The sequence below is a fragment of the Podarcis filfolensis genome (genome assembly GCF_964270895.1).
Source record: "Podarcis filfolensis genome assembly, chromosome: 13".
NCBI lineage: Eukaryota > Metazoa > Chordata > Lepidosauria > Squamata > Lacertidae > Podarcis > Podarcis filfolensis.
In genome coordinates, this window is record NC_139615.1 from 18921619 (window position 1) to 18945559 (window position 23941).

The 23941-nt window shown below is 48.8% G+C and overlaps 1 protein-coding gene and 1 long non-coding RNA gene across 4 annotated transcripts in view; one reads left to right on the top strand and one right to left on the bottom strand.

The window, feature by feature from the left end:
• Positions 1 to 23941, bottom strand: part of BCAT2 (branched chain amino acid transaminase 2) — a 25595-nt gene continuing 1654 nt past the window's right edge. Inside the window, exons 1-11 of one of the 2 annotated variants that reach the window (XM_083580362.1) lie at positions 22402 to 22457; positions 13771 to 13845; positions 13382 to 13582; positions 12193 to 12303; positions 11495 to 11614; positions 10131 to 10294; positions 7786 to 7928; positions 6411 to 6496; positions 3678 to 3818; positions 3506 to 3580; positions 1 to 1849 (exon numbers count right to left, since the gene is read on the bottom strand). In XM_083580362.1, the coding sequence (XP_083436488.1) occupies positions 1811 to 1849; positions 3506 to 3580; positions 3678 to 3818; positions 6411 to 6496; positions 7786 to 7928; positions 10131 to 10294; positions 11495 to 11614; positions 12193 to 12303; positions 13382 to 13492 (990 nt within the window). In that variant the 5' untranslated portion in view covers positions 13493 to 13582; positions 13771 to 13845; positions 22402 to 22457 and the 3' untranslated portion in view covers positions 1 to 1810. Of the gene's footprint in view, positions 1850 to 3505; positions 3581 to 3677; positions 3819 to 6410; positions 6497 to 7785; positions 7929 to 10130; positions 10295 to 11494; positions 11615 to 12192; positions 12304 to 13381; positions 13583 to 13770; positions 13846 to 22401; positions 22458 to 23941 lie in introns of those variants that run through there. The other variant, XM_083580361.1, reaches the window with a different exon arrangement.
• The window catches only part of LOC310746558, a 17439-nt gene continuing 9144 nt past the window's right edge, over positions 15647 to 23941 (top strand). For both annotated transcript variants that reach the window (XR_014540740.1, XR_014540741.1), the window contains exons 1-2: positions 15647 to 16282; positions 22468 to 22541. This is a non-coding gene — a long non-coding RNA (uncharacterized lncRNA). The remainder of the gene's footprint in view (positions 16283 to 22467; positions 22542 to 23941) is intronic.

A 23941-nucleotide genomic window follows, 5' to 3' on the forward strand; every position in this document is an offset into this window, starting at 1 on the left:
AACAGCATTCACTATCCTTTTTTAAAAAGTCCACATACATTTTGTTCCTTTTCTTTCTTTTACATTTTCCGTTCCCTAGAATGCATCGAAATTATGCAATCAATGGGTTACATTCATTTCCGTCGCATTGCGTAGTGAGACAGATAACGTAGGTTTGAGCAGGAGCCGAACTGCCTGGTGGGGGGAGACTCCTCAGGGACTCTGTGCCCAGGGACGGGGGCGGCAGCAGCGAGGTGTTTCGTCTCAGGTGCCAAAATGCCTCAGGCCGCCCTGAACAAGGTGCAACGTCATCTGAGTGAAAACCCATCATCGGTGCCTTGTGTAAGTCCGGGGTGGGGAACCTTTTTCCAGTCTGAGGGCAACTACTGCTTCTGAGCAAGCTTTCAGGGTCCACATGCCAGTGGTGGGCGGGGCCAGAGGCAAAAGTGGGCGGAGCAACGACCATCAATGTTACCGTCCTACAGCAGGCTAGTTTCACGCACCTCTTTCTCTCTTTCACCCAGGCAAAAGGGCACCATGAGAGTTGAAGGACACTTTCCGGCTCGGCAACAGGCTTGGCCCCTGCCTCCCAACTGGAGATCCCTTCACCCCTGCGTCTGGTATTCTTTATGATGGAATATGTGACTCACAACTATGTTGTTAATCTAGCTTTATTCTTCTTGGCACAACACAGCACCCTTTAGATCAAGGGTGGGGGATTTGTGGCCCTCCAGATGCTGTTGGACTACAACTCCCATCATCCCTTTCACTGACTATGCCAGCTGAGGCTCATGGGAGCTGAGTCCATGAAGGTCCAAGCAGGGCCACAGCTTTCCCCCTCTTGTCGTAGACCGTTCTCCTCAAAACTCTTCCCAGAAGAAGTGGCTGCTTAAAAGAAGCGGACTGTCGTTCCATGTGGGGAAATCAGAAACAGGTGCCCAGAAGCTTCTCCAGGAGATGGTTTTTAATTTTAAATAGCATTTTTTAAATGTAAAAAAACTGCCTCCCGTTCCCAATACCTTTTGGCGTTCAAAGCTAGTTTGCAACCCCTAAGCGCAGATGGATTCTCTTAACTCTAAGCCAAGACAGATTTGGATATTAAAAAAGAGGCGGCAAGAATGTTCAAGAGGTAAATTTGAAACGTCTGGAGAACTGCAGATCAGGAAGCAAAAGTTAACTTTTTTTGGCACCGGTGACTAGTGTACGAAAGCTAACTTTTGCCAGAGCAAAAAGTTTAGACTTGAGACTTCTGTGCTTCTGCGTGAATCCAAGAACATACTTTAAAAAAAAATAAAAACAGTCTTTTCCGGACAGATCCTGGATGTGTAACTACTTTTTTAAAAAAACAAAACAAACAAACACAAAACATGTGTGAGTTTCTGTGTGGATTTAAACAGTTTTGAAGACACGTCAGTTTCTCCCTCTCTCTCTCTCTCTCTCTCTCAATATTGCACTTTAAAAGCAGGAGGCTGTTGAATTTTGGAGCAGAGAGAGCAGCGGCGATTTCAGTCCAGATATTCCTTCCCATTGCACGGAAGATGCGAGCAGGAGCTCTTCTAAGCTCTGGGCACATCCCAGAGTGGAGTGTTTCGCCGCCACAAAGCGGCCTGCAGTTGTAACAGGCAGAAGAAGGCCAACTTTATCCGAGAGCATAACCGGTCCAGTCCAAACTCTGACAGAGAAAAAGGCAGGACTGTCAAAGCTATAGAACCAAGTCATAAATACGGCATTGGTAAGATGAGAGAGAAAACGGAGAGGCTGTAGCAGGAGGAGGAGGAGGAGGAGGAGGAAGAAGAAGAGGCGGCTCCGGTGGGGTGTTGCTCAGCCTACGTCAGACTGGGTAGACCCAGTCACTGGCGACACGTCCGTACTGCAGGGAGAGAGAGAGAGAAATAAATAAATAAATAAATAAATAAATAAATAAATAAATAAGGGAAGGTGGGAAGATACACCGTATTTTTCCGTGTATAATTATATTTTTTTCCCAAATTTTTGATGTTTAAATAAGGTGTCGCCTTATAATAATAATAATAATTTATTATTTATACTCCACCCATCTGGCTGAGTTTCCCCAGCCACTCTGGGTGGCTCCCAATCAAGTGTTAAAAACAATACAGCATTAAATATTAAAAACTTCCCTAAACAGGGCTGCCTTCAGATGTCTTTTAAAAAGAAGATAGCTGCTTATTTCCTTCACATCTGAAGGGAGGGCGTTCCACGGGGTGGGCACCACTACCAAGAAGGTTCTCTGTCTGGTTCCCTGTAACCTCACTTCTCACAATGAGGGAACCGCCAGAAGGCCCTCGGCGCTGGATCTCAGTGTCTGGGCTGAACGGTGGGGGTGGAGATATACAGGACCGAGGCCGTTATACGCGGATAGTGCATAGTGCATTTTCTTGGTTTTGAGTCCCCCAAAATAGGGGGCGTCTTATACACGGGGGCGTGTTATACATGGAAAAATACGGTAGTCAGTTAGCATGGCTGGAAATGCCACCTGGCTGCAAATTCACAGACAATGATATGCCCAGTAAAGTCAACCCTGACTGGCAGCAGCTCCCCGGGAGTCTTTTCCTGGAGATGCTGCTGGGGATTGAGTCTGGGGCCTATCCCTGAGCTGCAGCCACTTCCCTGCTTAGCTCTAGGCTTTGCAGCTGCCTGACACTGGGATAAGGACGGGAGAGGCAGAAATGGGCCCAACCCCACAATGCAGTAAGGGAGCAAAAGAAAGTCTATTTTCCCACCTCCCCTTAAATTTATGAGGTGGGGTGTGTGTTTGGGGGTGGAAACAAACCACTCCCCCCGCCCAACACACAGCTTCAAAAATTCTGGGAAGGTTTTACATCCCTACAAAAAGAAAATTGTTGTGTGTGTCCACACACCTGCAGCTGAAAGTCATCAAGAGATTATCAAACATGTGGGGTGAACTGGTGGAAAAGCAGGGAAGTGGCTTCCCCTAGCGATGGGAAGGGCATATCGTTCCAGATCAGAACGGGTGGAATTTGCTGTCAGCCCCCACTGTTCCTGGAGTGTGTGCAGTTGTGCACAATTATCCCTTTACACTTCATTCTTCCAGGTTAAATCAACCTACAGTGGTACCTCGCGTTACATACGCTTCAGGTTACATAAGCTTCAGGTTACAGACTCCGCTAACCCAGAAATATTACCTCAGGTTAAGAACTTTGCTTCAGGATGAGAACAAAAATCGTGCTCCGGCGGCACTGCAGCAGCAGGAGGCCCCATTAGCTAAAGTGGTGCTTCAGGTTAAGAACAGTTTCGGGTTAAGTACGGACCTCCGGAATGAATTAAGTACTTAACCTGAGGTACCACTGTATTAAATTCCTCTTGCATAGTGGGTACCAAAGGCAGGTTACTCCACAAGGTCGCTGCGCCCACTGGTGGCCAAACAGGGAACCACAGGCAGGATAAGCACCCAGGACTCTGCCCTTTGCCTACAAACTGTTTTCTTAAAATGAAAAACAACTTGTCCGTCCCCCCCACCCCGCCGCCCCACTTTGCTAAGCTATACCTGAATATCTGTCAGCTCCTTCAGAAACCGTTTTGCAATCTCAGGTCCGTTTTCCATGGTGGGGATATGGTAATTCTGACATGAGAGAGGAGGAGAGATTCGTCACGAAACATGAATCACAATTTGGACGGTTCAGAAAAGGCCAGTGTTGGCTCCATGTCCTAACTCTCACCTTGCCCTGGTAGAAGATTTTATTCACGGGACAAACGACACAGGCCGTCCCCGCGCCAAACATTTCCTTGACTCTGTTTTCTTCCAGGCCTTGGATCAGCTCAGCCATTGTGATAACCTTTTCAGAAACTTTGAATTCCCCCTGGGTGGAAAGAGATTCAGGATTGAAAACAAGAAACAAACAAACCCATTGCCAGCTACTTTAAAAGCAGCAACGTTAAACCTCTCAAGTTCAGTATGGAAGGAGTAGCAATGCAATCGTCATTGAGGAAAGAGGCTATAGCTCAGTGGTCAGGACATCTGCCCGGCATGCAGAAGTTTCCGGGTTCAATCTCCAGGAAGGGCCGGGAGCCGTGTTCGAAACTCCCATTGTTCCGGACGCATTTTGGGACCAGGAATTTCAAGCAGTTTCTGAGCTCTGGGTGCAGTACTGAGCCTAAGATTTCAGTTTAAAACTGCAGAGCGGAAGGAAAGGAGGACCTTTTTCTGCCTCCTCACTTCCAGCTACTCTCTGAAGACCCACTTCAGAATATTATGGGGGTGGGCAGGGGAAGGACTAGAGCACGTGGAAAATGAACTTCATATTTTAGCTGCATTTCATTAATTTTCAGCTTTGTATTCTTGTTATGTACCGTATTTTTCGCTCTATAGGACACACCCGACCATAGGGCGCACCTAGTTTTTAGAGGAGGAAAACGAGAAGAAAATATTCTGAATCGAATGTTGCATAAACTACTGCATTTAATAAACAACCGGTATATCAGAATCATATTACAGCCATGTAAAGTGAACAGCAGTCAACAATGGCATTAAGAACCATCATCACTGTCATTAACAAATGAAGAGAAACTTTAAGGTTTGAGTACTCTTCTAGTCTTCTGCGAACCCCAAGAACTCATCACTGCTAGAGTCAGAATTTATGAAGCTCAGTTGCTCACAATCACTGACATCACTTTCTTCGCCATCTTCATGTAAAATACCATCTTCGTTTCCATCCAAAGCATTGCTAATGCCACATTTTTTCCTCTCAGTCCTCTTCCTCCCCTCTCTCAGCCTGCTGCTCGCAAACATTCCCTGTACTTGAATTACAGTCAAGAAACAGCCAAGCAGAGCCTCTCAGCGGCGGGCTTGGGAGGCTTTCCTTCTCCCCACTTTTTTCTCCCCCTCCCCAAGCAGCACAGTCCCCTTGTCCAGCTTCCTCCTCTCTATCCCATTCACCCAAACTCCTCAGGTGACGTCTGCAATTTCTCCCCTTCGCTGCTCCCTCTCCTTTGACCTCCACCATGACTCTCCACTCACGGCAACCTATGGTACCTCCTCTCCCTTCACCCAGCTTCTTGGCCCCCCTCCTCTCCGTCCTCATCCTCCCCTCTCTCAGCGAACAGCTTGCCCGCTGCTGCAAAGCTTGAGGGGAAAGGGCAGGCTGCTGGCAGAGCAGCACCCCCCACCCCCATTCAGCAGCCCAGGAGTGTGGAGCAAGCTGCCCGCTGCTGCAAAGCTTGAGGGGAAAGGGCAGGCTGCAGCAGAACAGCAAACCATCTTCCGCAGAAACTGCTGCTTGCCTTCTATCACTGTGCCATTGAGAGCGTGCTCACTTATGGCTTATGTGTGTGGTACGGAAGCTGTACTACCCAGGACAGGATGAGGTTGTGCAGAGTTGTTAAGGCAGCAGAGAGCATTGTTGGCTGCCCACTCTCCACCTTAGAGCAGATTTATGCCACAAGGTGCCATAGGAAGGCACTGGACATAGTAAAAGATCCATCGCATCCTGGTCACTGTCTCTTCGAGCTCCTGCCGTCGGGACGGAGATACAGGACGATGAAGACAAGAACGAGCCGTCTTAAGAACAGCTTCTTCTCCAGAGCGATCTCAGCCCTGAATGGGAAGCCTGGACTTTGAAAGTCATCTAATCTTCCTTGCTGTACTATACTGTATTGTTTAATTAGTGTTTCTATGGAGCAGTCAAGTAATTTCGTTGTCCCCGAGAGGGGGCAATGACAATAAAATAATAATAATTTATTATTATTATTATTATTATTATTATTATTATTATTATTATTATTAAACAGCACCCCCCCACATACCTCCATTCAGCAGCCCAGGAGCGCGGGGCATGGGCACACAGCCCTCCCACTGCTCCAAAGCTTCCCGGGGCTGCAGGGGGAAGCAGAGGCTGCTGGCAGAGGAGCCCCCCCCCAACAAAGAGCAGCCCAAGAACGTGCCGTACTCCGGCAATTTGGCTCCAGGGACCACACATTCGCTCCATAAGACGCACAGACATTTGCCCTTACTTTTTAAGAGTAAAAAAGTGTGTCTTATGGGGCGAAATATACGGTATATATATAAAAAAGCGCACCTAGGCATTCCGTTGTTGCGCCCACAACCTAGGTTTAATGTGCCATTTAGCTCCTAGCTTTCATATCTCAGTTCCTAACATGGGCTGGGAGAGTGCCCTACTTTGAAACCCTGCTGCCAGTCAGTGCAGACAATCTTAAGCTAGGTGGGCCAGCAGCCTGACTCCCTACAAGGCAGTTTCGTATGCTTCTCTAACTTAGCTCATTCAACAAAATGCATTGTTCTCCCCTCCTTTCTAACGGCGTTGTGGGTGTGTTGAAAGATCATCCGGAGAAAGCAAAAAAAGATTTTTGCTGCAAAATTCCAGCTTGCAAATCCGCCACTCACCCTCAGGTCCATTCCAGCACTATCAAAAGTCTCCTGTTTTCGCCAAACTCACCCATTCGCGTGCCAGATCTAGAAGGCTTTGCCGTATCACACCGGGTAAGATGATTCCATTTAGAGGAGGGGTGACCAGCTCCAGATCTGGAAGGGGAGGACGCAGTGACAGACATGCAGAAAACATACACACAGAGAGAGAGCTCAACTCCCTACAATTTTGTTTGTTTTTTTGTTAAGATCCAATTTTCTCATCCTCATAACTTCAAAGATAACATACTTTAAACTGCGTGGGCAACACATGTTGAATTGTCAGAAACCAAAGACGTGGATGAATCCAAAAAGCCATAGAAGGTAATGGTTTTTCAATAACAATGTAGAGAAGACTGTGTGTCTTTTGCTTTTAAATGGTGCATGTTCAACACATACCAGGCTGCCAGGAATGTGAGCCAACATATCTAGGCACTTCATAAACCGCAAACCAGATCAAAAGAGGAACAAAATCTGAGGAGGACGGGGCAGAATTATCTACCTCCAGATTGTACTTAGTAAGGAAAAGGTTCAGAAAAAAGAATCCTGCATACATTTATTTTCTCCATAAATATGATGAGGTAATAGCTGATGCAAATTGTTTTACCTTTACTTATGCTTTTAATTTTCTTCCAACGTGTCGTAATGCAACGGCAGCATTAACTGTGGACTCGTCTTTTGGGGGGGGGTTATGTCAGTTTGCAAAATTTTAAAATAAAAGTCCAAATTCTTTCTTTTAAAAAAAGGAAAGAAAAGCTAGAGCTGACACCCGATTAAAGAAACCCTGCTTGACTGAACATATGAGTTTTAGCTGATTAATCAGATTTCATCGGCATAAATTTGCATTTGAAACATACAAAAAAATACATCTAAAGGGAAAAGAAATATACTTTGCTTCTGAATGAAGCATTCATATGTCCACGGAAGCACCTGCTTTAGGAGAGGCCATTCCCTTTTCCTTCACATACAGGGCGTCATTCAAATATATTTTATTAAGTGGTGGCTGGTGCACATCGGAAGTCATACAGCAGAAGGTAAGGAGACTAAGAGGAGGTGGAGCCAAAGGCAATGAGAGGCGGAACCAAAGGCAATGAGAGGCGGAGCCAGAGACAATGAGGGGCAGGGCCAAGTAAGGCTAGTTCTGTTCCCACCTCCTTCCTCCCTGCTGAGTTCTACAAGGACAAGGCTGATGCAAAGAGCAGGAAGCTGGCAGGCCCTGCCACCCCCTGGACTGCCGATGGAGATCGATGCAGCAGTGTCGTCCCACATGCCCTAACAGACCAGCCAATGCTGCATTTATTTTATTTCATTCAAGTTATTTGCCTCCACTCTCGGAGGCAGTGAGTCTCAGTACCCCCATTGCTGAGAATCGCAGCTCCCGGCAACTCAGGGACCCAGTTCCTCACCTCCCTGCTGGTCTTTCCAAAGCACGAAGATGTTCATAGTCCCGACTTCTGTGATCTGGTGGTCGTCCCCGTAGAGCCAGAGAACCTGCTGGCAACCTTCTTTGGCGGCCTCCATCTGCACGTAAATGGTGGGGCCGTAGTTGCTAAGGGAAACACAAGAGCAAGGCAGGATTTCGCCGTCGGGTTTTTTAAAAAAGGCGTCTGCAGGCAGCAGAGAGTGCCGAGTCGACCCTCTCTTTGAAGATGTGGAGAAGGCAGGCCACACCTCTCAGAGAGAACCCCATTACACTTATTTATGTGAGTAATTTTACACTGCCGTTCAGGGCAAAGGACCCGCCAAGGGCAGTTCACAAAGCCATGAAAGATAAAAATGCACATCACAACAACATGCAAAAATAATTTAGCTCAGTGACAGCGATAAAAAGAGCCTCAGCTGTTCAAATGTCAGCTTAAGAGAGTGGGGACCAGCCTTCCCCAATCCAGCAATGGAGGAGGCTCAAACAGCTGCAGGTAAGACAGTCCTAGGTGAAGTCTAGAGCTGGGTGATATCAGCTTTTCAACATTGCAGTGTAAGACCTACATTGGCTCCCAGTACGTTTCCAAACACAATTCAAAGTGTTGGTGCTGACCTTTAAAGTCCTAAACGGCCTCGGCCCAGTATACCTGAAGGAGCATCTCCACCCTCATCGTTCTGCCCAGACACTGACGTCCAGCTCCGAGGGCCTTCTGGTGGTTCCCTCACTGTGAGAAGTGAAGCTACAGGGAACCAGGCAGAGGGCCTTCTCGGTAGTGGCACCCACCCTGTGGAACACCCTCCCACCAGATGTCAAAGAGAACAACAACTACCAGACTTTTAGAAGACATCTGAAGGCAGCCGTGTTTAGGAAAAAGCTTTGATGCATTACTGTATTTTAATATTTTGTTGAAAGCCGCCCAGAGTGGCTGGGGAAGCCCAGCCAGATGGACAGGTATAAATAATAAATAATAATAATAATAATAATAATAATAATAATAATAATAATTATTATTATTATTATTATTATTATTATTATTATTATTATTATTATATATCACCAGCCAAACATCGTGGCTTGGCAACATACTGCGATGTTGAAACAACAAGATGCATTGGCCTCTGCCCGCGAGACACTGGGTGGTGAAACTTCCCCAGCTCTCACCTCGAGAGCTGAGGAGGTTTCACCCAGGCGCTCACAGGCTGGGACAATGTTTGCGCCGCTCAGCTGGGGATTGGGAACGTTCCCCCTCCCCAGCTGAGACGGCCCCGGTGCTCTCGCATGTGAAGCACCGAGGCTCCTCCAACTGCTCGCTGCGGGGAGCGGCAACCATGCTCCCCTCAGCTGAGCAGTTTCACAGAGCCCCCACCCCGCCACCGGCTTGAGGGAGCCAGCGCCAGGCTGGGGGCTCCTCTAACTGCTCGACTGAGGCAAGGGCAGCTGCACACTCCTCAGCTGAGCAGTTCAAAGATGCAGTGGGAGGAACAAGGTGTATTGGCGCATTGGGAAGCAGGCAGAGGGCCTTCTCGGTAGTGGCACCCACCCTGTGGAACGCTCTCCCACCAGATGTCAAAGAGAACAACAACTACCAGACTTTTAGAAGATATCTGAAGGCAGCCCTGTTTAGGGAAGCTTTTAAAGTTTGATGCATTACTGTATTTTAATATTTTGTTGAAAGCCACCCAGAGTGGCTGGGGAAGCCCAGCCAGATAGGCAGGGTATAAATAATAAATTATTATTATTATTATTATTATTATTATTAAGCTTGTTTCTCCCTCTGCATCGAGTGAGGGCAGAGTGCAAGGGCGGTTTCACTCAGCGACATATCGTTGGTGAAACTGCTGCCTCTCCTGGTTCCCTCTGCTAGCAGCACCCACTGGAGGAAGGAACTCTTGACTCCCTCCAGCGGACGCTTCTAGCAGAGGAACTCAGGAGCGGTGGCGGTTTCACCTGCAATATATCGCTGAGTGAAGCCAACATGGCGGTCTGCTCCTCATACCAGTCCTGGGCGATATATCACCCAGGCCTAGTGAAGTCCTTGGCATTTCCAGTTAAATTATTTCAAAACACCTGGGAAATAAGCCCCCTTTTCTCTCTCTTCCTGAGATCTCGGATATCCACTGCCAGGCAGGCTAGACAGAAGTAGTCAATGCAGATGTTACTGGAATACAACTCCCATCTCTCCCGACCATTAGCCAGGCTGTCTGGGGCTGATGGGAGTTGCAGTCCATCAAGACCCGGAGGCCACCATGTTGGTTGCCCCTGGATCTGGCAGCATTGGGCTGGAGACCATCCTGCCGCCGTACCTGTTGGAACAGAAGCCGTACTCACCCGCCCACCTTGCAGTCCCCCACGCCGCCCATCCAGGCACGGACAAAGCGAGGATCGGCCAGTAGGGAAACGGGGCTGAAGGTGCCGGTAGCGAAATAGGCTCCCACGGGGCCCAGGATCACGTAGAGCAAGGCATGCCTGGACTTGGCGACCCCCAAGGAGGGCTGTGGAGAGGGAGAGAGAGAGAGCAAGGTGTTGGCACAGGCGTTGGCTGGCGGCCATTGGAATGGGCAGAGTGGGGAGAAGGGCAGCCCCACAGGGGATGGAGTCAGAGTCAACGAGAGCCAATGGCAGGGGCAGCCAGCTCATTCTGGTTCTGTCCCCATCCTCTTCCTGCTGCTCCTCCCTAAAGGGTGACCCTGAGAAGGAGGACGCCAAGAGGCTGGGCTGCTTGTAAGATGGCGGACTGAGGATGGTGGGCCCTCAATGAACCAGACACCCCTGCTTGGCAGTCGAGCAATACCCTCCATCGGCTCCGCTGCGACAGGCCAGCTCCATCAAGCCTCCCTCCTGTTCCCTCAACAGTCACCATTCCATCAGGCTGCCTCCGTGGGAGAAACAGGAATCAGGGCACATTCCATCAGGTTTGATGGCCTCGCTCCTGCCCCAAACTACGCCACGTGGCCAATCTAGGAACCACTGTTTAGAAACTGGGGGTGCCTGAGTTTTGATTTCCCCCTCCCCCTTTTCCCTGGGGTGCTGTGGCCTTTTGGGGGGCCGTGGGTAGAGACTGCCTTGTTTTGACTGCCTGTAAGCCGCTGAGGGAGCCTTTCTAGCAGAAGAGAGGGATACACCCTCTTTCTCAATAAATAAAATACAGTCATACCCTGGAATTCAAACAGCCTATTTCTTGAACGTTTTGGCTCCCGAACAATCAAACCCTGGAGTGTTCCAGTTTTTGAATGTTCTTTTGGAAGCCGAATGTCTGACGGGGCTTCCGTGTGGGATATAAAGCTGTCAGACAAGTCCAACATTTCGAGAGGACTAACTGCCTCTATGGGGCAGGCAGTTTTGTCAGTTGGTCGGTTGCTGCAAGGAGTGTTAACTAGTAAAATAGTTTATGTTAATATGATTCAAATTCATGTGTGTTTTCATTAAAAGGGACAGAAAGGGATTATCATCCAGGAAGGTATAATTATTTATAGGACTCAAACGGTTAGCAACCTGTTTATCGCTGCATAAACTCAAACAGGGGATGGTTTAAACTCTGCTAAATTATATAAATGTCCCCACATTCCGCGGCCAATCAGAAGCCAAACTTTGGTTTCTGAATGTTTTAGAAGTTGAACGGACTTCTGGAACGGATTCCGTTTGACTTCCAAGGTATACTTAAAAGAGCGGGGAGGTGGGCTCGGGAAACACACCTCAGTGCCGATGAAGGTGGGGCGGACGTAGAGGCTGGTGGCTTCGGCGTGTGGGACCCAGTCTTGGTCCAGGTGGATCAGCCGCCGGATGCATTCGAGAAGCTCAGACTTGTCGAAGGGCTGTTGTGCAGAAGGGAGGGGTGGGGAAAGAGCAAGTAAGACCAGTGATGCTGTTTCCCCTTCTCCTTTCTGGACCCCAAGAGTCTCAAGGCGAGCCTCTTTCCCCACTCCCACAGAAAGACGCTTTAGGGCTGCAGCCCAACGGCAGAGCATCTTGCCCTGCATGCAGAAGGTCCCGAGTTCAAGTCCCGGATTCCCCAGGTAAAAACCCTGGAGGGCCACTTCTATGAATACGCTCGCACCCTGTGCAGAGAAAGAGACTGCATCGCTGTTTGTGCCGAGGAGAGAAAAGGGAGAGGGCGAGCCGAATGCAAGTAGTGTAAGTTCAGGCTTTGCCCTGGGGCGGTTGGGTCAATGCAGATGCCAGGCTCAGTGATCTGTGCATCCCTTTGAGGTGGCAAGGCAGTCCTGCTGTGTTCAGGGACCCGAGGATGAGCGGGGGGGAGGGCCTGGGTCTCAGCCCCCAAACCTTGCAGCACCACTTGTGGGGGGGCATATCTGAAGATGGCTTAAGATGCAGCAACCCACAGTTCCTGCAGGAGAGGGAGGCAAGGGGCCGCCTCACCGGAAGTACCCACCGGCAGGGAAGTACGGAGCGCGGAACGTAACATGCGGTTCATGTTCATCATGGGACGGAAAAGTTGGATGCGCTTGTCTGGGCCCCGGAATGCCTTCATCCCCTCAAAGAGCTAGATGGGAAAGAGAGAAAAGAGTCGTATGGAAGAAACGAGCTATTTAGAGACTCTGCCTTAATGTTTTAATGTTGTCTTTTAATCTTGTTTTTAAATTGTATTTTATTCAACTTGTTTTCATTATTGGTTGTTAGCCGCCCTGAGCCCGGTCTTGGCTGGGGAGGGCGGGGTATAAATAAAATTTATTTATTATTATTATTTGTCAGAGCTGCCCAAGGTCCCAGCTCACAAAGGACCAACGCTGCTTCGTTGTTAGGTACAAAGTCTTTATTGAAGTTCAGTTTCACTTCCAGAGCCGCAGCGCGCAGCTCTACGTCTCAACTGTTAGACCGCTGATGCTCCGTCTGAGTCTCCTACCCCCTGACACCAATTTAAGATTCTAGCCTTACTCCACCTCTTCCTCAGTTCCTTCCGCCTCTGGTTCCGCCTGGCCGTTGGGGTCTCGCCCTTTCTAGCCTCTTCTGACGCTGAGTCCCCTGAGCCTTCCCCCTCCCTCCGGCGGGCTTTAGGAGCTGGTTCCCCATCCGGGTCTCCTGCTGTTCCCCGCGCCTGTACATTTGAACTTGGCGCGCGCGCCCAGCCGGTAACTTTTCTCCTGACCGTTTCACTGCTGCTGCTGTCACTGCTTCCCCCTCTGGGGGGGCTAGCTGCAACTGACCTCCCCTCCATTGGAGGCGTGGTCAGCCCTGACTCACTCTCTCTCCCCGCTGGAGGAGACGCTGGCCCTGACACATGTGACTCTTCCCCCCCACTATGCTCTGGTGGGGAAACTGGTCCCAATCCCCCACTGCTGCTTTGGGGTTCCCCTCTGTCTCCTTGTTTCTGGTGCGTTCCCCCTGGGACCCCCCTTGCCCTGACCATGGGCGCCCCCTTCTGGGAATCTTCTGATTCGCTGGAGAAGCTCATGGAATCTCTCGGGCCACTGTCATACTCCCCTACGCTGCCCTCGGATTCTTCCCCTTCGCTCTCCATTTCCTCTCTCCCCAGTGCTCCTGCTCCTGAGTCCCTGACATTATTATTATTATTACCTAGTGAAACTGACAGCGGAGACTCTTTTTATATAGAAAGCAGTTACCTCCACTGAGTAGTGCAGGGCGGAAGAGGCTGGATGCAGCGAGAGATTCTGGAACGGTTTGATGTGTGGCTTCCCCCAGCCTTTCTCCTGGCTCCATTCTATCATGAGCATGTGGTCAGTGAAATATTTGCCAAAGACCAGGTCCTTGGGGTCCGGTTTGGACTTTGGGTGCTTGTTCAATTCAATCTGGAGGTCCGAGGCCTGGTTTTGAAACAAAACAAGAAACAGGGACCGTTCATCAGTCAGGCCTCCATGAGGGCTAGGAATTTGCTTTTCAAGATCAAACTAAAAGGTGGGGTCTCCCCCTGCGAGGGTTCGGATCCAACCCACATCTTCCTAGCTCAGATTCCCCCCAGATTAGGAGTTCATGAGCCCGCAAGTTTCCTCACCTTGAACGTGGTGCTTAATAATCTCTGGGGACCGAGAAGAGAAATTAGCACATCGCTGGTCCTCCCTCTCAAAACCTAGAAGGCAAGATGGAAAAGGGCTAAGAACTGGCATTAAAGCCTGTCCCTATACAGTGGTACCTCAGGTTACAGACGCTTCAGGTTACAGACTCTGCTAACCCAGAAATAGTATCTCGGGTTAAGAACTTTGCTTCAGGATGAGAACAGAAATCGTGCTCCAGTGGCGTGGCGGCAGCGGGAGGCCCCATTAGCTAAAGTGGTGCTTCAGGTCAAGAACAGTTTCAGGTTGGACTTCTGCTTGAAGCGCCACGGAAGATGGCCGACAATACCATCTCTCCAGCTCCCACAAGGCAATTTAGAGGCTGAGATGGGAGTAATCAGCCTCCCAAATTCTTCCCAGTGTAAGGGAAGATGCAGTCTCATCCGCGGATGCCCAATAAACCACCCCCAAGTTCGTAAAGAAGGAGGGGGTGGGGGCACTGGATGGAAAGCCCCCGAGGGAGTTCAGATCTCCTGGACGCTGTCTCCGCGAGCGCACCAAGTTCCATTTCTTAAGATGAAAAATTGGATTTAAGTTTTGGACATGCTTCAAGTGAGGAGGGGGAAATTAATCTGCCAATTAAGCCAGCCACTGAGGTGCCAAGAGTGACGGAGAGGAAGAAAGAATAACATCTAAGTCGGTATGTTGTCTGTTACTACAGGTCAGTGGAACCTGCAGGCAAAGAGAAGGCAGCCCCTGCCTGCAGGTTCCACTGACCTGTAGTAACAGACAACGATACAAAAGGACAAGGGAATGAGGAGGGAAGAGGAAATCAATCTCTGGGGCAGCTGGTCCTTCTCTGGCTAATGGATGGGCCCAGTGGGTGGGGCAGTGCGTGCAGCTCCCCAGTGGCCAGCAGTGCCCTGGCTGGTGGCGGAGTACGCCTCCCTTTGGTTCTGCAGCCCTAGATCATGGTTATAGATCCTGCTACTAAAAAAACCACAGTCAAGTCTGGTATCAGGAATAGAATCAACACAGGGCCTCTGCAATGCCAGGATGATCCAGGTGGCATTTCCTGTCCTCCTCCTTGGTCTTCAGCCTCTGCCTAGTAGGCCAAAACTCCCAGAACTGTTCTCTGAGGCAAGAGAGCAGGACCGAGCTACTAGGCCTCACACATCCCATTCTGGAAGACAAGTCTTCGCTCTGCCCTAACTCTTACCCTGCCCCTGGCTCAGCGGCTGCAGCAGGAGCATGCCTGGTGAATGTTAATCCAGAGGTATTCATTCCTGAGAAAACACAGTGTCCATCGCCCATACTGGCTGGGACTGATAGGAGTTGGAGTCTGACAACATCCGGGGGGACTTACGGGTTTCCACCCCACCCTGGCTCCAAACCCTAAGCAAAAAGGCAATCAGAAAGCAGGGCTGAGAAAAGCCTCTATTGCAGGGGTTGGCAAGGTTTACCTCGCCTGGGCCAGTTCACTGCAGCGCAGATCCCTCTGCGGGCCGGATTGTGCATGCGCACCTACGTCTACACAAACACGATTTCCGGCGTCTGCGCAGACGCAATTTCTGGCGCCATGGAAGTGAGTCCCTGAACTGCACTGGTTTAGTGCAGCATGTGGGGACTCGCCAAGCGGGCGGCTCAGTTCGGGGGTGGCTCGTGGGCCGGCTAAACGACCCCCGTGCGCCGCTTGTGGTTGCTGACCCTTGCTCTATTGGGATCTTCAGAGAGCTGCTGCCAATCAAAGTCCTGTAGCTAGGGCGGGCCCATGATCAGGCTCCAGGAAACCCTTATGCTCTCATAGGAGTGTGTGTGTCTCTTGTTAGGAAGAGGAAAGCCCAGAGCAGGGACTCATTCAGAGACACCACAATCATGCTGCTGGGTCTTCTGCCTCAGGATTAAAAGGAACAAACAAGTCAGCCAGCCTCAGTCCAGGACTGCTGCTAACCCAACTTCTCTAATCACTCATTCGCCATGAACAAACAGATTCAGTTAATGTGTAATCTGCAAACACCAGGGGAGCCATGAGGCAGGGGCCTTCAGGGAGCTAAGCGGCTGACATCCCTGGGTGGGTGTGGGTGTGAGAGAGATCTTGCCCTGCTCTACGCCTGCTTTCTGCTGCTGCTGCTACATTGGCAACCAGTGCCACGGCTTTCAAAAGAGCTTCCTTCATTGCCAGGCTCAGCGAAGGGAGCACAAAAGGCTGGTGATCCGAGCGTGGGAACACTGCAATTTCCATTTGTGAGGCAGCCATTCCCCAATCAGAGGCGGGAATAAGTCTCCCACTCCTTCCCCTCCTTTCTATCTTCTTTTTTTGGGGTGGGGGGGAGGAATTCCCAGAGTTGAACTTCAGCCCCTGTTGCATCACAGCAGTCCAGGGTGGAAAGCAGCAGGAACAAAGAGCGGTGGAGATCACTGGTACGGCGAGATTCTTTTAAAATACTATTTTCTTTCAAAGCACGGAGAAAGCACAGCTCGTCTTGGTGAAGAAAAGGGGGAAGATATAAAAAGGTAAGCTTGCATGAATATGGGCGCTAAGGTGGTTTGGATCCTCTCCTCCTGTCCTCTACCCTTAACTGGGAATCATGCAATTCACTGGGAAGTGAGGAACAGGGAGATAGTGGATCCCATGGGCTGGAAATGGAGCAGGGAAACCCTTTGCTAGCGAGCCAGCTTCTGTAAGAGTATGCAAGGTTTGAAGCCGCACAGAGTTCTTGATCAGGCCTGAAGGTGTGAGCTGCTTGCAATGAATTATGAAGATTTATGAAGTGACAGCTTTCAGAAGGATGGCAGAAGACTCTGCTTTCCTCCTCAACTCAGGGAAAGGAAAGGAAAGACACCACGCTTAAGAGTTTATTACAGTGGTACCTCAAGTTAAGAACTTAATTCGTTCTGGAGGTCCGTTCTTAACCTGAAACTGTTCTTAACCTGAGGTACCACTTTAGCCAATGGGGCCTCCCGCTGCCGCTGTGCCGCCGCCATGTGATGTCTGTTCTCATCCTGAGGTAAAGTTCTTAACTTGAGGTACTATTTCTGGGTTAGCGGAGTCTGTAACCTGAAGCATCTGTAACCTGAAGTGTCTGTAACCCGAGGTACCCCTGTACTTTAGAAGAACCTAGATGATTATTGAAATGCATTTGTATCTTGGTCTACCTTCCTTTAGCTTAGTATGGCAGATGTGGAGTAGCTAATGGCCCCCACCCCATTAGCCACATGAGGCTAAGTGGGGGGGGGGAGAGAGAGAGAGAGAGAGAGAGAGAGAGAGAGAGAGAGAGAGAGAGAGAGAGAGAACAGCTGGTCAAAGGTTACTTAACAAGCTTCATGGCTGAAGGGGAATCTGAACTCTGGATCTCCCTGGCCAAAGTCTTACACTCTAACTCTTACATGGCGCTGGCTCCAGCTGGATAGAAATTTCACATGCAGGCACTGCCAGCAGAGAGCCTAGAAGCCTATGCATTGACAAAATCTAGCATCAAAAGCTGGGGTAGATTTTAGAAGCCGGCATCAAGGAGAACAGCTTCGTTTTGGGGACAGGAAGGCCGAGGCAACCAGGCCAGTGAGCAGGAGACTTCAGGCTTGTGAACAGGCTTGCTTCTGTTCTCACTGCTGGAATCCACAGTTTCACCAACCAGAGCCAGACAACATAATGGCAGCTCAGGGGTCAGGCCAAACGCAAAATAATAGGGCAGAGCCTATTACTTGTGAGCCAGCCTTGGTGTAAGCTGCCTCCATCAAGATGTTTTGGACTACAACTCCCATCATCCCTGGGCAGCATGACTGGAGTTACAGTCCAAAACATCTTGAGGGGCAGGTTGGACCACGGCTGCCAAGTGCCATTGAGTGGTTCTGAAGAAGGGTTCTTGGAGCAATGTGGGAAGCTGGTCAGATTCTTTCTCCATCCACTCCAGCGCTGCGTAGTCCTACTGGTGGTGGCTCCCTGGGGTGTCGAACACCGAGGTCTTTCCTCCTGCCTTCTCCTCACCCCCATGGGGCCCAGTTGAATTGGCAATGCCAGGAACTGAACCTGGACCCTTTCACAATGTGCTCTACCACTGAGCAATGGTCATTTCCCCAACTCATTTCACCAGGGGCCCAAAGATGGGGTTGGTGTTAAAAACCAGTGACTGCAGAACGGCCTGGAAGCTAGCACCCCAATATCTAGTGGAAGGAGAATGGGTTTTAAGTGGGCCTGGGCTGTAGGATTTCATACTTAGGATAGGCAAGGACTCCACACAGGGTGGGAGGAGGCTCAAAGTAATACAAACTATTTATTTCCGGTTTTTCTTCTGCTGGGAAGACATTTCACTGTTATGGGTGATCACAGGGAGTCTTGTGGACTGAATATCTGCCTCCCACTCCCCATGACAGAGCTGCTGTACATTTTTCAGTTGTGTGCCTGGAAGAAATTCATCAGATCTTCAGGCACAAAAATGTAATGCTGCAAGGGAAATGCCTACTGAATTTCTGCCTGCAAGATACCTATTTTAAAGGTGCACAGGCTCAGAAAAAGGAAAGGCAGTGACTGTGAGTGCAGGGTGCTCTGGGTGTGAAGCATCAACAGGCTTCCAGACAATGTGTAGTTACAGATAGGTAGCCGTGTTGGTCTGCCATAGTCAAAACAAAAAAAATTTTTTTCCTTCCAGTAGCACCTTAAAGACCAACTAAGTTAGTTCTTGGTATGAGCTTTCGTGTGCATGCACACTTCTTCAGATACTGAAGAAGTGTGCATGCACACGAAAGCTCATACCAAGAACTAACTTAGTTGGTCTTTAAGGTGCTACTGGAAGGAAAAAAAATTTTTTTGTTTAGACAATGTGTAGTTAGCAGATTTTGCAATCTGGGAAAAGATTGTTTAAATGGATGCAGAAAACAATTCCAACAGCAGGGGGCAGCAAGAGGCAAAGAACCTTGGAAAATCTTTACAGCGCATATATACCATTTACATTGATGACCTGAAATGACCAGCTCTGTGTTTACAGACACTTCCCTTGTCTGGAAGGGAGTCCAGTTCACTGGTGATCAGGTAAATGGCTATTTAGAACGGTCCATAAAGTGTTTCAGCCTTTAGCCGGTATACATCTTGGGCTGTGTGTACACTATCCCAAAAGTATTCAAATTTTGCACATCCAAAAATCAGTAATTAGCCTCATTTATGCAAATGAAATATATCTGCATGCATCTCCTTACTTTGCCTACATCATTCTGTTTTCCCAAGACCAGTTTTTAAATTTTGAAATCCTGAGATTGGGCTAAGTTGTTTTGTTTTGCTTTGCTTTTTCATAAGGGCAAATACGTAGAGCTAAGGGAAATGCATTTTTCTCCAAAACCGCAAGGACTAGAAAGTTGTGCAAATTTGAATGGAACACAGGATTCTTAAGCCCTCGCATTCCAATCCAGATAAGAGCCCGCCCTCGAGTAAGAAACCTGCTAAGGCTGGAATACATATAACAACCCTGGAGGTGACTGAACCAATTTCTTTCTTCTAAAGAGAATTCCCCTTTCCTTGGAGGAACAATAGGACAAGACTAAGCGTGAAAGTTTCCACCTTATCACTCTAAGAAATGGGGGCTGACCCAACAGAATAGCAGCATGTAACGGGGGCAGTGAGAGATGGCAGTTCCATAAGAGGAGTCCTCCTGGATCAGGCCAGTGGACCATCTTAAGTCCAGCATCCTGTTCCCACAGTGCCTCTGGGAAGCCTGCAAGCAGGACCTGAGGGCAACAGCACATGCTCTCCACTTATTCAGAACATACCCATCCAGGCTAGTGGCCATTGCTGGCCTTAGTTGTTGTTGCTGGCATCTGTCTGTCTCAAGAGACAGTCCAAAGGGAAGAACAGCAATACATTTGGCACCAGCTTGGCTGCAGGAGTTGCCAGAAGGAGGCCTACAAGGTGCTGTCCAACCGTCTTAGGGACTCCAATCTGGATTTGTGTAAGGTTTACTCCTTAGCCTTTTCTTCTCCCAGATATCCCACAAGGCAGCAGAGGTTTAGGATGAGAGATTTCCTTCTCCTAGATGGGCTACCTTCCCAGGTTGGCAAGCCCTCACTTCCCTCTACAGCACATGCAGAAATCGCCTTCTTGACCGCTGGACTCACTATTGGTCTTGTTGAACCTGCCTAATGCTCTTTTTAAGCCATCCAAATGGGCGGTCATTGCTACCTCTCGTGGAAGCACATTCCATTGGTTAACTATGCCCTGTGTGAAGGACTTCTTTCCTTTGTGTGCCCCAATTCTTCCAGCGTTCAACTTCCACGAGCATTACAATCCTGTGTGGGTAGCTTGTGGGCCCGGGAAACTTGAGCTGAAACTCTACCTCAGTCACAGACACACATCACTAGCTCTTGGCCTCAGTTTGCCATCTGTAAAATGGTCTCCCAGCCCGTTTATAATGCTCTGTACCAGTTCCCTTAACTGCTTTGCCTTCAGCTTCCAGCCTCCTTAACACCCCTTCCCTTTGCTTTACATGACAGAGGAGGCAGTCCCTGAACAAATTAAGGCAAAACAGGGGATTCAGTTGATATGCCAGCTAAATGTACAAAATCAGCTGAGGGGAAAGAGAAGGGCCGCTGGGAGAAATCGGATACCCCAGGATGCACTGCTGAAGGCCTCAAGAGCCACGTGGCAGAGAGCAAACTAGCTTGACAGCAGACATGAAATTCTAGCCTCCGAGCATTAAGTCAACCTCTAATTAAGGGGATTAGGAGGCAAATGAGGGATTGTGAGAGATTAATAACAACCACAAGAGGGAGCGTTTTAATGCACTCCTGTGAAATAGAGAAGCCAGCATCGGTCCGCAGAAGCAGTAGCCACAAAACTGAACAAGCGCAGGTTGCTCAAAGCCATTGCAGTACAGTGGTACCTCGGGTTACAGATGCTTCAGGTTACATACGCTTCAGGTTACAGACTCTGCTAACCCAGAAATAGTACCTCGGGTTAAGAACTTTGCTTCAGGATGAGAACAGAAATCATGTGGTGGCGGCGCAGTGGCAGCGGGAGGCCCATTAGCTAAAGTGGTGCCTCAGGTTAAGAACAGTTTCAGGTTGAGAATGGACCTCCGGAACGAATTAAGTTCTTAACTCGAGGTACCACTGTATTTCAAGCGGAGGCTCTTTCTGTGGTGGGTCTCTGCTCTGCCAGTCCCGATTCCCCATACCACTTGGCCCTCAGTTTTGACCGTTCATCCACCTGCTGTCTCCATCTGGAGCACCTCTGCCTAATAAGGGCAAATCTCCTAATGTGCCCTCACCCAGATTTACAGACCTACGTCTGTGGCACGAATTATTCCAGAGGAGAAAGGGAGACAATGCACCAGGGGTAGCGAGTGGGGTGGTGCTTTCCAGCTGCTGCTGGAGTTCAACTCCTATAAACTCTGTGGGCAATGCTGGTTGGGAATTAGGGGAATTGTAGTGCAACATCTGGGGGGAACCGCGTTGGCTATCTCAACACTACACCAACATCCCTGAACCAGCATCTTTGTCTCAGACCTTCCCTGGCCCACTGACATTGGACAGATGCCCTCACTACATTGTTTGATATGCATGCTGAAAAGCAAGCCTACCCAGACATACAACTTGGTTACTTATATTGTTTTTAAAGTTTTGTCTTTGTTTTATAATTATGAAATATTCGGGTTGGGTTTTTTTAATGGTGGATTTTGATTTAGGTTTTATCTACTATTTATCTGTATGCTGCTTGGAGACTTTTGATCAAGTGGATTATATTTTTGGTGCAGTGCCAGGTGGCTTTTTCTGCAGGCCCTGTCACAAATCACTGAACAATCTAATTTAAAAACAGCCACCTTAAACAGACACAAGGCAGCAGCAGGTGGTAATCTGATACTACCGCTTCCAAGCTTTTCCATCATGGAGATTCACATCACATGTGGATATAAGATCTATTATGAGAATCATCAGCGCAGTGTAGGGATTAGAGTGTTGGACAAAGACTGGGGAGGCCTGTTTTCAAACCCCCAATTTGGCCATGGAAGTCATTAGGTAGCTTTGGACTAGTGATTGTATCTCATCCTAATCTAAAACCTCGTTGGGCTGTTGTAAGAACAAAATGGGGAGGACCTTAAACAGACAGTGACTGGACCTGTGGAAATAGAAAGATCACATGCACCTAAGAAAAACCCTGCTATGAAAGGCTCATCTGCACCAACATCTTGTTCTCAAAGTGGCCAGCTAGATGCCCATGGGAAGCCGACAAGCAAGACCTGAGAGCAAGAGCACTTCCTGCCCACTTGTGATTCTCAGCAGCTAGTATTCAGAGGCAGTGGAAGCAGAACATAGGCATGATGGCTAGTAGCTATGATAGCCTTATTCCCCATTGTAGTTAACCTCCCACCGAATCACAGCCACTTTACCTTCTGGTAGCCAGGGCAGATCTAAGCGGGAATGTTTTCTCACCAACTAATCGTTCCCCACTCATTCCTAACTAAATGTTCTGCAGAACTCAGCTACTGGGATCGGAATAAAGAATACCAATGAAGCAAACATATGGAACTGAGGATATATAAACTAAGTAAGATGTGATTTAATGTGCAGTCACTTCCTTTAATCCAGGGAAATATGGGACCTGTCTTTGTTTTATAAATTATATATATATATCATATATGTTTGCACACCTTTGTCTCTCTCTATAACTTTCCTTAAGGCTTCTCTCATCTCTCCTCTTTTTCTTCTTCTCTTAGGGAAGCATAAACAAAACAAAACAAGAAAACGGTGGCAGTGGTTGCCCACTCATCAGGCCTATGATCTAAAGCAGGTATGGGCAGACATCAGGCTGGCACAATCTACTTTGCTGTTGTTTTTACTTGGACCCTGAGGTGCGCCAACCAAGTGCAAAATGGTGGCTGAGGGAGGCAAAACCACCTACCTCCTTGCAATCCATGAGCCATACATCGTAATTATCTACATAGACGAGTACAAATCTCAGTTATTACAGATCAGGGGTTCTAAAGCTCCAGTTTAAAGGAGGAAAGCCTTGTTGTTCTTACTCTACAGCTGGAAGTTAGGAGTCCTTGCTGATCTACTGCAATCAGCCAATGGTACTACTACAACATCCAGGTCTTCAAAGCTAGCATTAGCAACCTGGCAGAGCCGTGTTTACCTGGGGTGCGGGGCACCCGGGCTCCGAATTCTGGGGGGCACCAGGCGCTGAAGCTGCCTAAGCTCTTAACTATCTACCTGTTATGAAATAATGATTTTGATCAAGCTAGAAAAACAAAATACATGCCCGTATTTTTCCGAGTATAAGACACCCCCATGTATAAGACAACCCCTATTTTGGGGAACTCGATTTTAAGAAAATGGGGGGAGATGGCTCCATGTATAAGATGACTCACACTGTTTAGCATAATTTTTTAAGAGAAAAACCTAGCCTTATACACGGAAAAGTACGGTATGTACCTGGGTATCACCGAAATGTATACCTACTGTTTCACTAAAGGACTTTTGACGTTGTGTGCTCATTTACCAAAGACATGCTGTGCAAGCGGTGGCGCTTGTCATTCACAACGGTGGTGCTTGTCAAACTTGGGGGCGCTGGGAGGATCTTTGCACCCCAGCGGCACATATGCTAAAGACTCCCCTGGCACCTGGCATCCATGGGCAGTTGCTAGAACCCTAGTGCCCTGGCAGGGCCCACTGCTGATGCCTGCCCAATCCCCACCCCTATATATGAATGACTCATCACTCTCGACTGTGACAGGCAGCTGCATCTAACCACCCTTTACATTCCCCACAGTACCCCTGAATTAGCATCATTCATAAAGGGGAGGATAGATACATCCACTCATCTCTGCTCAGAGCAGTGTCATGAAAACCAAGAAGCCCCCCTCACCCGTTGACAGGAGGAGGGTCTAAGCAGGGAACATCTTGTCCAGGGCTGTTGCAACCTGCAGGCAGCAGTGCCAATCTCTTGGGTTTCCTTTGCATTGAATTTAGTTTTCCTGGGTGCAGAATACACACACACCTCTGTTAATGAGTGAGAAACAACTGAGTTGGATCTCAAAATAACCAGAAAGGACACTTCCCTGCTCTTGGCATGACAGCAGGGGACTGAACAGAGAAACTCAGCAGTAGTGGCGACCATAATTCTTGGCCTTTGCAGAATTTTCAGTGCCTTGGCAACTGTTCCTCTTTTCATTGCCGACAAGCAATATA